The 13,770-nt window shown below is 49.8% G+C and overlaps 1 protein-coding gene across 1 annotated transcript; it reads right to left on the bottom strand.

Annotated features, from left to right (window-relative positions):
• Positions 1 to 200: 200 nt before the first annotated feature.
• On the bottom strand, positions 201 to 4,516 carry C3H19orf25 (chromosome 3 C19orf25 homolog). The gene is made up of 2 exons (XM_049876173.1): positions 4,101 to 4,516; positions 201 to 1,897 (listed from the first exon to the last, which is right to left on the bottom strand). Exons 1-2 carry the CDS (start codon positions 4,228 to 4,230, stop codon positions 1,677 to 1,679), a joined length of 351 nt encoding a protein of 116 aa, XP_049732130.1. The 5' UTR covers positions 4,231 to 4,516; the 3' UTR covers positions 201 to 1,676.
• Positions 4,517 to 13,770: the final 9,254 nt, after the last annotated feature.

Consider the following 13,770-nt stretch of genomic DNA (forward strand, 5'->3'; position numbering starts at 1 on the left):
GTTCACCGGCCAGGTGTGAACGCTTCACTGAGACCTAGGTACCTAGAAGCAGAGTCCACCACGGTCAACTGCAGTGAGCAGTGGCTGCCCTAGCCTCAGTCCTCGGGCCACTTCCTGGCACGGTGAGTGGGTACCCTGCGGCGGAAAGCTGTCCAGGCCGCTGGGGGGTGCGTGACCCTCTGCCCGTGGGTCACCAAAGACAACGTTATGGGTACCTGCTGTATGCCAGACACTGTCAAGTCCTTACTCGTTGGTGGTTTTATCCCTGTCTTAGGTGGGGTCCTAGAAGTAGAGCCCAAGGAGCAGATTCAGGTGACAGGATTTATTGGGGTGCTTTGGGAGAAGGGAAGTGGGATGAGGAGGAAAGGAGCTAGGCAGCCTCAGCCTGATCCCACGGGAGCCCTGGAGTATGAACTGCACCCAGGAGTTACCTCCACCGTGGGTCTTGGGCCAGATTTCATCCCCCCATATCTGTCAGTCACTGGCCTCAGCCCGCCCCCGGGGGAGGGGACTATAAAATAACAGGCGTCCACGTGAGGCAGCTCTGCCATCCAGAGCAGGGAGCAGCCTCCAGCCACCTGCAGCCACAGGAGGGGCAACAGCGCCCAGTACAGTCCACCCCCTACACAGCTCAGACCCACAGCTTCTCCCACATAGCTCCGTCCATTGGAGTGCTGCTTCTCCAAGATTCCAAAGTGACTGTGTTCACTGAGTACAAGTCTCAGGTCAGGTCCCCAGAAGCAGAGCCCAAGAGCAGGGTCCAGTGTGTGGGTTTATGGAGGGAAAATACAGAAGGCAGGGAGGGCTCTGGGGTGGGTCAGGGGGCAGAGCTGACCCCACCAGGAGCTCTGGGTCATGATCAGCACTCAGGGACGATCATTCCCATCTGCAGACAAGGGGGTGGGTGTTTGTCCCCCTGACAGTTGGAGACAGGGAGAAGCAAACCTGGCTGGGCACCCCTTAGGGCCAGGGCACCTTGAGCCATCAGCACCCACACAGGCAGCTGGGGGGAGGGGGGATGCCCGTGACACAGGGGCTCTGGTGGGGCCACAGTGACCACTGCCGTGAAGAGCCAAGCTTGGCACCTTCTGAACGCCCACGGCTAGGGGAGCTTCGTCTGGGGCACCCAACATGTCAATGCCATTTCCACAGGCGATAGTGATGGCGTATGCAGACAGAGGCATGGGTGCGGAGCACAGCGCTGGAGCCGCCTGAGGCCCAGCGGAGGTGTCTTAAAGGATGAGAAGTTGGCCAAGCTGGGGCAGCCAGAATTGGTGCCCCCACAGATCAGCAGAGCACGAGCACCAAGGCTGCGCACGTGACAGAGGATGGTGCAGGGAGCCAGAGCCACCACACAGACTTGACCGTGGTGTTGGAGGTCCCAGTGAGCAGCCCTGACCTGGCCCGCTGGGAGGGGCTGTGTCCGAGGTGGGTTGGGTGTTGTGCCGGGGCAAGGCCGAGATTCCACCAGGGGTGGTGCTCGGGTGCCTGCTGGGTCAGGAGGGCGCGGGCGGCATGTGAACAAATGTGTCCTGGATAATTCACAAAATGGAGAGCTGGCTGTTCTGCTTTCTCGCCATGGCCTGGGCCATACCCAGTGAAGGGAATGGGGGTGTCCTGGAACGCACCACCAGCTTCTCCCTGCTCCTCCAGGGGCCAGGGAGCCGGTGGGTGGGTCAGCCTGAGGCGGTGGCCGTGGGCAGCGCCGTCTGTGCCACCTGGCTGACGCCCCTCTCCAGCTCCACACCCGCCTGTCGCAGGTCTTCACACTTGCGCTGTAGCGTTTCTCCTGCCTGCTGCAGCCGCTGGTTGGCAGCCACGTAGGCCTGGCTCTGCTGGTACAGCCGCTCCCGCTGCACTTTGGTGTCCTCGGCCTTCCCAGCAGGGCCTGCAGAGTCTGGGAACAAGACAGCAGAGTCGGCCAGCGGGCCAAGGAACCCGAGCCCAGGAAATAACAGACAAACTCAGTTGCCATTGCCTGACTCCGACTCCTGTGACCCCACATGTGTCAGAGAACTGTGCTCTGAAGAGTTTTTAGTGGCTGGTTTTCAGAAGGAGACTGCCAGGCCTTTCTTCTGAGGCACCTCTGGGTGGACCCAAACCGCCAACCCCTTGGTTAGCACCTCAGTGCTTAACCGTCTGCACCACCCGGGGGTCCAGGGACCGCATTATAAAGACTGAGCCCAGGGCCAAGCACACAGCAGGCACTTAATAGATGCAGCTTCAGAGGAACGCTGGGTTTCAGCCCTGGCCTTGGGCCGCCCTGAAGGAGGGGCTTACTTTCTGTTTGACAGAACTTTCCAGATGACAGAAATGTTCTCCGCTCCCCAGCCCCCCCCCGCCCACGACGAGGCGCCACCTGTGGTTCTTACGCACTTGAAATGTGGGGAGACAGAGAGCGGAACTGAATTCTTGATTTGACTGAGTGTTAATTCATACTTCAGGAGCCGCATGTGGCTGGTGGCTACAGTACAGGACGGTGCGGGTCCACTGTGTCGAGTTTAGCGGACATACAGGCGAAGCCGTTGGGGGAATTTAGCATATTTTCATAGTACACTCAACACAGATACCTAGGGGAGTCCCCCCACACGCCCACATGGTGTTCTCGCTCTCCTCAAAGATTCCTCGATTTAAAGCTACAACCTGTCACCCACTCCGCACTCCTGTCCTCCTTGTTGGGTGCCCTCAAGTAGATTCCCACTCACGGCGACCCCGTATGACTGAGCAGAGCTGCCTCACAGCTTCCTAGGCTGTTATCTTTAAGGAGGCAGATTGGCAGGTCTCTCTCAGGGAGTGACTGTGGGTTTGAACTGCCAACCTTTCAGTGAGCAGCCAAGCGCTTAACGTTTTGTGCTACCGGGGCTCCTTACCAGACTCTAACTTTTAAATTGTTTCTCTTTTGTTCCTCTCTATGTCCCCAGAGCCTCAGTCAGGGTGTGGCCCGTAACCAAAAAAAAAAAAAAAACCCATTGTCATCCAGCTGATTACAACTCCTAACAACCCTATAGGACAGAGCAGAACTGCCCCATAGGGTTTCCAAGGAGTGACTGGTGGATTCAAACTGCTGACCTTTTGGTAAGCAGCCAAGCTCTTAACCACTGTGCCACCAGGGCTCTGACCCATGACCGGTATGCAGTAACAGCTTGTCCAATGAATGAACCCCACAGAGTAGAACACAACATTCTCCTAACAGCCAGTGCGCCCGGCGCTTTAGTTGCTGACCTGATTCCATCTTCTAAACCAGGGCTTGGCAAACTTTTTCTGATGGTAAATATTTCGGGATTTGTGGGGGGTTTCTGACCCCACTCCTTGTCACTGCTGTTGTGGCTGAGGAGGAGCCATGGATAACACCTAAGTGAGTGGGAGAAGGCCAGTGCCAATAAAACTTTATGTAAAACCCGTTGCCATGGAGTCCAAGGCAACTCACAGACACTCCATGTGTGTCAGAGTAGAGCCCTGCTCTATAGTTTTTTTTCTTTTTTTTTTTACAGCTTTGGTGTATGTCCCCTGATAGCTTTGCTGTTCTTTTTTTTTTTTCATAGTTTTCAGTGGCTGATTTTTTAGACGTAGACTGCCAGGCTTTTCTTCTGAGGCGTCTCTAAGTGGACTCAAACCTCCAGCATTTTAGTTAGCAGCCAAACGCATTAACCTTTTCACCACCTAGGGGCTCCACAAAAACAGGCAGCTTTCTATGGGCTCTAGTTTGCCAGCGACCCCTATTCTAGGCCGGCGCCCCCGTTCTGGGCCGGCGCCCCCCCGTTCTGGGCCGGCGCCCCCCGTTCTGGGCCGGCGCCCCCCGTTCTGGGCCGGCGCCCCCCGTTCTGGACCACTGTCCGAAGACGAGTGAGGACAGGCAGGCAGGGGAAGGAACGTGCCTAGATAGTGACTCAGGTGATGGGCCCTGGAAGCAGAACCCGAGATGGGCATTGGGGTGAGAGGAGTCATTGGGGTGTTCTGGGAGAACAGGAGAGGGATGAGCGGGAAGGAGCATTCCCCGCTTCCCGGGACCTGCCACTCAGGGCTGCGGTCCCAGGGGCCGTGCCTGCTCCCTGCCGCTGGGCCTCGGGGCCGCCCTCTCCCCTGGCCCGGGCTCCCCCTACCTTCCGGGGCTAAGGCGCTGAAGACGGGGTCGGTGGCCGGCGCCCCCCGCACGTCCTCCAGGATCTGCTCCACGGTGGGGGGCGCCGGGCGGGTGGGCAGCACCACACGCTTCTTGGCCCTGGAGCCCATCTCCGCGGGGCAGACGGAGGGCTGACCGGCGCGTCCACCTCTCGGCTTTGCTCCGGCCGCGCCTCCGCCCGCGAACTCCTACGCACCCGCCGGAGCCCTCCTGCGGGGACAGCCCCCCGCGCCGCCCCCCGGGACTGCCCCGCCCCGACCTCCCGTCTGCGAGACCCCACGTCACGGGGGACGTCAGGGTCCAGCGGGACCTCAGCCTCAGTTTCCCCGCGAAACGACACCGCCGGTCACCAGATGCACCAGCCGAGGCGCCAGGGCCAACGAAGCAGCCATTTCCGCTTCCGGTCGGCGTCGTCCCGCCCCTCGAAACACGTGACGCGCTTCAGGCCGCCTTTCGCCCGCCCCTCACCGCTCGGCCCCGCCCCCTTTTAAAGGGGCCGCGCGCGCCAGGAGGCAACGTGAGCCTCCAGCTGCCCCAGCTCTGCCTCAGCGGGGAGCCGGGCTGGGAAGACCGAGGGGCGGGTGTGAGTGCGACTCGCGGCTCCACCAGCTGGGTAACCACGTTTCCGAGGCTCAGGGTTCTGTAAACCCGGTGTGGGTCGAATAGGAGTGGAAGGGGGAGCACGGTACCCAGCCCACCTGGCTGTCCTGAGAACAGGTACTGTCTGGTCAGGGGGTCTGGCTTACAGCAGGGGCTCAATAAATGCTGGCTGCTGTAACTGCCAACCAGGCTCACAGCTGCAAGGACGCGTCTCAGCATTTCCATTCCAGCCCTGGGTCAGGGGCCCCTTCCAATCTCTAAGACTTCCTCCCCACCTGGCCAGAGATGGGCACGTGGCGATCACCTTGACCCTCCATGGTGCCTTGGGGCTGGAAGACCGAGACACAGAGCAACTGGCGGTTTTTGTGCTCCTTAAAAGCTTTGTTATTTTTTAGTGCCATCAAGCCGGTTCCAACTCATTGTAACCCTATGCACAACAGAACAAAACACTGTCTGGTCCTGTGCCATCCTTACAATCATTGCTATGCCTGAGCCCATTATTGCTGCCACTCTGTCAATCCATCTCGTTGAGGGTCTTCCTCTCTTCTGCTGACCCTGTATTCTGCCAAGCATGATATACTTTTCCAGGGACTGATCCCTCCTGACAACATGTCCAAAGTGTGTAAGGCGCAGTCTCACCATCCTTGCCTCTAAGGAGCATTCGGGCTGCATTTCTTCCAAGACAGATTTGTTCGTTCTTTTGGCAGTCCATGGTATATTCAATATTCTTCGCCAACACCACAATTCAAAGGCATCAACTCTTCTTCAGTCTTCCTTATCCATCGTCCAGCTTTCACATGCATATGGTGTGATTGAAAATACCATGGCTTGGGTCAGGCGCACCTTAGTCTTCAGGGTGACATCTTTGCTCTTCAACACTTTAAAAATGTCCTTTGCAGCAGATTTACCCAATGCAAGGCGTCTTTTGATTTCTCGACTGCTGCTTCCATGGCTGTTGATTGTGGATCCAAGTAAAATGAAATCCTTCACAACTTCAGTCTTTTCTCCGTTTATCATGATGTTGCTCATTGGTCCAGTTGTGAGGATTTTTGTTTTCTTTATGTTGAGATGCAATCCATACTGAAGGCTGTGGTCTTTGATCTTCATTAGTAAGTGCTTCAAGTCGTCTTCACTGTCAGCAAGCAAGGTTGTGTCATCTGTATAATGCAGGTTGTTAATGAGTCTCCCTCCAATCCTGATGCCCCGTTCTTCTTCGTATAGTCCACCTACTCTGACTATTTGCTCAGCATACAGTCTGAATAGGTACAGTGAAAGAATACAACCGTGAGACATACCTTTCCTAACTTTAAACCACTCAGTATCCCCTTGTTCTCTCTGAACAACTGCCTCTTGATCTATGTAAAGGTTCCTCATGAGCACAAGTAAATGTTCTGGAATTCCCAGTCTTCATAGTGTTATCCGTTGTTTGTTATGATCCACACAGTCAAATGTCTTTGCGTAGTCAATAAAACACAGGTAAACATCCTTCAGGTATTCTCTGCTTTCAGCCAGGATCCATCTGACACCAGCAGTGATATCCCTGGTTCCACGTCCTCTTCTGAAACCAGCCTGAATTTCTGGCAGTTCCCTGTCGATATACTGTTGCAGCCGTTTTTGAATGACCGTCAGCAGAATTTTGCTTGAGTATGATATTAATGATATTGTTCTTTAATTTCCCCATTCAGTTGGATCACCTTTCTTGGGAATAGGTATAAATATGGATCTCTTCCAATCAGTTGGCCAGGTAGCTGTCTTCCATATTTCTTGGCATAGACGAGTGAGCACCTCCAGCGCTGCATCCATTTGTTGAAACATCTCAATTGATACTCCATCGACTCCTGGAGCCTTGTTTTTCACCAATGCCTTCAGAGCAGCTTGGACTTCTTTCTTCAGTGCCATCAGTTCGTGATCATATGCCACCTCTTGAAATGGTTGAACGTTGACTAATTTTTTTTGGTATAATGACTCTGTATTCCGTTCATCTTTCTTTTGATGCCTCCTGCGTTGTTTAATATTTTCCCCATGGAATCCTTCACTATTGCAACTCGAGGCTTAAATTTTTTCTTCTGCTGTTTCAGCTTGAGAAACGCTGAGCGTGTTCTTCCCTTTTGGTTTTCTATCTCCAGGTCTTTGTGCATGTCATTATAATACTTTACTTTGTGTTCTCGTGCTACCCTTTGAAATCTTCTGTTCAGTTCTTTTACTTCATCATTTTCCCCTTTCGCTTTAGCTGCTCAAAGTTCGAGAGCAAGTTTCAGAGTCTTCTCTGACACCCATCTTGGTCTTTTCTTTCTTTCCTGTCTTTTCAGTGACCACCACGTATCTGTCAGTTCCTCGTACTGTGGGGGCTTGCACGTTGCTATAATGCTGGAAGCTATGCCACCAGTATTCAGATACTAGCAGGGGCACCCATGGAGGACAGGTTTCAGCTGAGCTTCCAGACTAAGACAGACTAGGAAGAAGGACCCAGCAGGGTACTTCTGAAAAGAATCAGGTAGTGAAAACCTTATGAATACCAGTAGACCATTGTCTGATATAGTGCCGGAAGATGAGTCCCTCAGGTTGGAAGACACTCAAAAGACGACTGGGGAAGGGCTGCCTCCTTGACCTTAATGATGTGGATGGATTCAAGCTTTCGGGACCCTCATTTGCTGATGTGGCATGACTCAAAATGAGAAGAAACAGCTGCAAACATCCATTAATAATCAGAACCTGGAATGTGTGAAGTATGACTCTAGGAAAATTGGAAATCATCAAAAATGAAATGGAATGCATAAATTTTGATATCTTAGGCATTAGTGAGCTGGAATGGACTGGTATTGGCCATTTTGAATCAGACAATCCTATACTCTACTTTGGCGGGAATGACAACTTAAAGAGGAATGGTGTTGCTTTCACAGTCAAAAAGAACATTTCAAGATCTATCCTGAAGTACAATGCTGTCAGTGTGATAGGATAATATCAGTACACCTACAAGGAAGACCAGTTAATACGACTGTTATTCAAATTTATGCACCAACCACTGAAGCCAAAGATGAAGAAATTGAAGATATTTATCAGCTTCTGCAGTCTGAAATTGATCGAACATGCAATTAGGATGCATTGATAATTACTGGTGATTGGAACTCAAAAGTTGGAAACAAAGAAGGATGGGTAGTTGGAAAACATGGCCTTGGTGATAGAAACAATGCCGGAGATCGAATGATAGAATTTTGCAAGACCAACTACTTCTTCGTTGCAAACACCTTTTTTCACCAGCATAAACGGCGACTATACACGTGGACCTCACCAGATGGAAAACACAGGAATCAAATCGACTACATCTGTGGAAAGAGACGATGGAAAAGCACAATATCATCAGTCAGAACAAGGCCAGGGCTGACTGTGGAACAGACCATCAATTGCTCATATGCAAGTTCAAGCTGAAACTGAAGAAAATCAGAGCAAGTCCACGAGAGCCAAAATAGGACCTGAGTATATCCCACCTGAATTTAGAGACCATCTCAAGAATAGATTTGATCTGTTGAACATTAATGACCGAAGACCAGATGAGTTGTGGAATGACATCAAGGATATCATACATGAAGAAAGCAAGATGTCATTGAAAAGACAGGAAAGAAAGAAAAGACCAAGATGGATGTCAGAAGAGACTTGTTGTTGTTAGGTGCCGTCGAGTTGGTTCCGACTCATAGTGACCCTGTGTACAATGGAACGAAACACTGCCCAGTCCTGGGCCATCCTTACAATCATTGTTATGCTTGAGCTCATTGTTGCAGCCATTGCGTCAATCCACCTCATTGAAGGCCTTCCTCTTTTCCGCTGACCCTGTACTTTGCCAAGCATGATGTCCTTCTCCAGGGACTGATCCCTCCTGACAACATGTCCAAAGTATGTACGATGCAGTTGTTGTTAGGTGCCATCAAATTTGTTCTGACTCATAGTAACCCTGTATACAACAGAATGAAACACTGCCCTGTCCTGTGCCATCCTCACAATTGTTACGCTTGAGCCCCCTGTTGCACCCCTGTTGTCAATCCAGCTCCTCGAGGGTCTTCCTCTTTTTTGCTGACCATCTACCTAACCAGGAATGATGCCCTTCTCTAGGGACTCATCCTTCCTGATAACATGTCCAAAGTACCTGAGATGAAGTCTTGCCATCCTCGCTTCCAAGAGGTGCTCTGGCTATATTTTTTCCAAGACAGACTTGTCCATTCTTCTGGCAGTCCATGGTCTAATATTCTTTGACAACACTATAATTCAAGGCATCAATTCTTCTTCAGTCTTCCTTTTTTATCATCCAGCTTTCACATGTATAGGAGACAACTGAAAATGGCACAGCTTGGGTCAGGCACATCTTAGTCCTCAAAGTGACATCTTTGTTTTTTAACACTTTAAAGAGGACTTTTTTAGCAGATTCGCCCAATGCAGTATGTCGTTTGGTTTCTTGACTGCTGCTTCCATCAGCATTAGTTGTGGATCCAAGTAAAATGAAATCCTTGACAACATCAATCTTTTCTCTCTTTGTCATGATGTTGCTCATTGGTCCAGTTGTGAGGATTTTTGTTTTCTTTATGTTGAGGTGTAACCTGTACTGAAGGCTGTGGTCTTTGATCTTCATCAGTAAGTGCTTCAAGTCCTCTTCCCTTTCAGCAAGCAAGGTTGTGTCATCTGCATAACGCAGGTTGTTAATGAGTCTCCCTCCAATCCTGATGCCCCGTTCTTCTTCATATAGTCCAGCTTTGGTTTATTTGCTCAGCATATGGATCGAATAAGTATGGTGAAATGATGCAACCCTGATGCATTCCTCTCTTGATTTTAAACCACGCAGTGTCCTCTTGTTCTGTCTGAACAACTGCCTCTTGATCTATGTAAAGGTTCCTCATGAGCACAATTAAGTGTCCTGGAATTCCCATTCTTCGCAGTGTTATCCATAGTTCGTTATGATCCACACAGTCAAATGCCTTTGCATAGTCAATTAAACACAGGTAAACATCTTCCTGGCATTCTCTGCTTTCAGCCAGGATCTATCTCACATCAGCAATGATATCCCTCATTTTACATCCTCTTCTGAATCTGGCCTGAATTTTTGGTGGTTCCCTGTCAATATAGTGCTGCAGCCATTTTTGGATGATCTCCAGCAAAATTTTGCTGGAGTGTGATATTAATGATATTGTTCTATAATTTCCACAGTCGGTTGGATCACCTTTCTCTGGAATAGGCATAAATATGGATCTCTTCCAGTCAGTTGGCCAGGAAGCTGTCTTCCATATTTCTTGGCATAGACGAGTGAGCACCTCCAGCGCTGCATCTGTTTGTTGAAAGATCTCAATTGATGTTCCATCAATTCCTGGAGCCTTGTTTTTCGCCAATGCCTTCAGAGCAGCTTGGACTCCTTCCTTCAGCACCATCGATTCCTGCTCATATGCCACCTCCTGAAATGGCTGAATGTTGGCCAGTTCTTTTTGTATAATGACTCTGTGTATTCCTTCCATCTTCTTTTGATGCTTCCTGCATCGTTAATCCTTTCTCCATAGAATCCTCCACTTTTGCAACTCAAGGCTAGAATTTTTTCTGCAGTTCTTTCAGCTTGAGAAATGCCAAGCATGGTCTTCCCTTTTGGTTTTCCATCTCCAGCTCTTTGCACATGTCATTATAATCCTTTACTTTGTCTTCTCAAGCCACCCTTTGAAATCTTCTGTTCAGCTCTCTTACTTCATCCTTTCTTTCATTTGCCTTAGCTACTCAACATTCAAGAGCAAGTTTCAGAGTCTTTTCTGACATCCGTTTTGGTCTTTTCCTTCTTTCCTGTCTTTTTAATGACCTTTTGCTTTCTTCGTGTGTGACGTCTTTGATCTCTTCCCACAACTCATTCTTTATTGACATGTAATTTACATACCATAAAGTTCACCCACTTACAGTTTGCAAAACAACGTTGTTGTTTTTATATTTGCAGAGCTCCGTAACCATCGCCACTATCTAGTTTCAGGATATTCCATCATTCAAAAAGAAACCCCATATCTGTTAGCAGCCACACCTTATCCCGCCGCCCCCCCCCCCCCCCGCCAGCCCCTGGCAACTACTAGACCACTTTCTGTCTCTATGGATTTGCCTATTCTGGATATTTCATATGAATGGAATATGCGACCTTTTGTGTCTGGCTTCTTTCACTGAGCTTAATGTGTTTGTGGTTCATCTGTGTGGTAGTGTGTCTTAGGCTGGGTTCTCTAGAGAAGCAAAACTGGTAAAACATATAAATATATATATATATATATATATAAACCTAGAGAGAGAGATTTACATCAAGGAAATGGCTTACCAGTTGTAGAGACTGGAACATCCCAAATCTGTGGGTCAGGCTTCTCCTGATGCACTTAGCCACAGGGGCTGGTGAACCCAAGGTGGGCAGGTCAGAGAGCAAGGCTCTTGTTCACAGGCTGTAAAGATCGATGAATCCCAAAGATCAGCAGGCAAGACCACAGGTAAACTGCTAGCTCAAGACCCAAGAACCAGAGATCAAATGAACAGGAGCCAGCTGCAGGATTCAGAGTGAGCAAAAGCCCACAAGCCTTGCCACAATATCCACTTATATTCAATGCAGGCCACACACCCAAGGAAACTCCCTTTCAACTGTTTGGCTACTCAAACAGCAGATCCCATCATGGCAGTGATCACATAATATCAAATCTCACCATCAAAATGATCACACCATCATACGACTATCAGATCACTCAGGATCATGGCCCAGGCACGTTGACACACAACCTTAACCATTCATTATAGTCCACCCCTTGTCAACTTGGCACCTGTACACATCTCCTCAAACCATACATAATCTCTGAATAAAGGCAACTATAAAGTCATACTTGCCCCCAACATGATACAACAAACACACATACAAAGCAGAAATACTCATCACAATTACAGCCCTTGTTTCTGCCACTGGTCATGTGGCTGTAACTGGTATTCAGAACTACCTTCTTCCACCATCCATTCCATATTTCCTTTGCCCTCAGCAAGCATCACAGCTGGTTTTGGTTTTTTGCCTGGTGGGGTGACCCAAACCTTCATTCTTGAAGGGTCTGGGCCATTAGTAGTCATGTCAAAATTGTGTTGCTGTAGTTTTCCATTGACTTTAGTCACAGGGCATGGTAGTACTAAGAGATGCCCTAAGGGATCTCCTGCATTCCAGAGATACTCTTCTTTACCTCCATTATGTAATATCAATCTGATTTCTTCTTGGTAATCAGGATCAATCACACCAGCCAGTATGGTAACTCCCTTCTTTGCCTGTTGATCCAGTGGCCAGATGGCATTTTTAGCTTCCAGTTCAATGGAATCAGTGATGTGGCTCCAGGTGGGAGCATTCCTCCCTTTGGAATTAAGACCTCTAGACCTGCAGAGCATAAGGTCACAGGGACAGGAAGCAAAAAATCTTGTGAGTGGGTCACTAGGGGTAATAGTGAGTGGTGCTGCTCCCATTTCCACCCCTTGATTCCTGGACCCATGAATCCTGGCTATGGGAGAAACAGCACCATATACTGGATGCTGGTTTAGAGTGTATACAGCCTCCTGGAGAACATTTCCCCAAACCCTCAAAGTATTGCTACCTAGCAGGTGCTGTAATCGTGTCTTTAGAAGGCCGTTCCATCGTTCTATCAAGACAGGAGCTTCAGGATGATAGGGAACATGGTCAGACCAGTGAATTCCATGAGCATGGGCCCACTGCCACACTTCATTTGCTGTGAAGTGAGTCCTTTGATCCAAGGCAATGCTGTGTGGGATAACATGATGATGTATAAGGCATTCTGTAAGTCCACAGATGGTAGTTTTGGCAGAAGTATTGCATGCAGGGAAGGCAAAGCCATATCCAGAGTAAGTGTCTATTCCCGTAAGAGCAAAACACTGCCCTGATGGGAGTGGTCCAGTGTAATCAACTTGCCACCAGGTTGCTGGCTGATCACCTCGAGCGATGGTACCATACTGGGGACTCAGTGTTGGTCTCTGCTACTGGCAAATTGGGCACTCAGCAGTGGCTGTAGCCAAGTCAGCCTTGGTGAGTGAAAGTCCATGTTCCTGGGCCCATGAATAACCTCCATCCCTGCCACCATGGCCACTTTGTTTATAAGCCCATTGGGCAATGACAGGAGTAGCTGGGGAAGGACGATGAGTGGTTTCCACAGAATGCGTCATCCCATCCACTTGATTGTTAAAATTCTTGTCTGCCGAGGTCACCCTTTTGTGAGCACTCACATGAAACACAAATGTCTTCACTTCTTTGGCCCATTCAGAGAGGTCTGTCCACATACCTCTACCTGCTACCTCCTTGTCACCAGTTTTCCAATCATGTTCTTTTCAGGACCCTACTATTCTGCTAGATCATTGGCCACAGCCCATAAATCACTATACAGTCACACACCTGGCCATTCCGCCCCCTCCCCCCCAGAAAAGTGAACAACAAGGTGCACTGCTTGAAGTCGTGCCCTTTGGGAGGATTTCTTTTCACCACTGACCTTCAGGGAGGTCCCAGAAAGGAGCTGTAGTGCTGTCGCTGTCCACTTTCGAGTGGTGCCTGCATATTGCACAGAACCATTTGTAAACCAGACATGAGTTTTCTCTTCCTCAGTCAACTGATCATAAGGAACTCCCCATGAGGCCGTAGGTGCAGACTGGGGGATGGAAGGTAATGTGACAGGAGTGGAGACCATGGGCATTTGGGCCACTTCCTCATGCAACTTACTTGTACCTTCAGGTCCTGCTCGGGCCTGAACTTGTATATACCACTTCCATTTAATGATGGAGTGCTGCTGTGCACGTCCAACTTCATGACTCTGTGGGTCAGACAATACCAAGTTCACGATGGGCAACTCAGGCCACATGGTGACTTGGTGTCCCATGGTTAAGTGTTCAGTCTCTGCTAAGGCCCAGTAACAAGCCAAAAGCTGTTTCTCAAAAGAAGAGTAGTTACTGCAGAGGATGGCAGGGCTTTGCTCCGAAATCCTAAGGGTCTGTGGTGTGATTCACCAATAGGGGCCTGCCAAAGACTCCACACA

The sequence above is a fragment of the Elephas maximus genome, chromosome 3, assembly GCF_024166365.1.
Source record: "Elephas maximus indicus isolate mEleMax1 chromosome 3, mEleMax1 primary haplotype, whole genome shotgun sequence".
In the NCBI taxonomy this organism is placed as follows: domain Eukaryota; kingdom Metazoa; phylum Chordata; class Mammalia; order Proboscidea; family Elephantidae; genus Elephas; species Elephas maximus.

What these genes read in the sequence shown, in the direction of transcription:
- C3H19orf25 (XM_049876173.1), bottom strand. Translation starts at nt 4,230, where the DNA reads ATGGGCTCCAGGGCCAAGAAGCGTGTGGTGCTGCCCACCCGCCCGGCG. An exon ending in CAGCGCCTTAGCCCCGGAAG is followed by an intron (nt 1,898 to 4,100) that starts GTAGGGGGAGCC and finishes TCTTGTTCCCAG; the next exon opens with ACTCTGCAGGCCCTGCTGGG.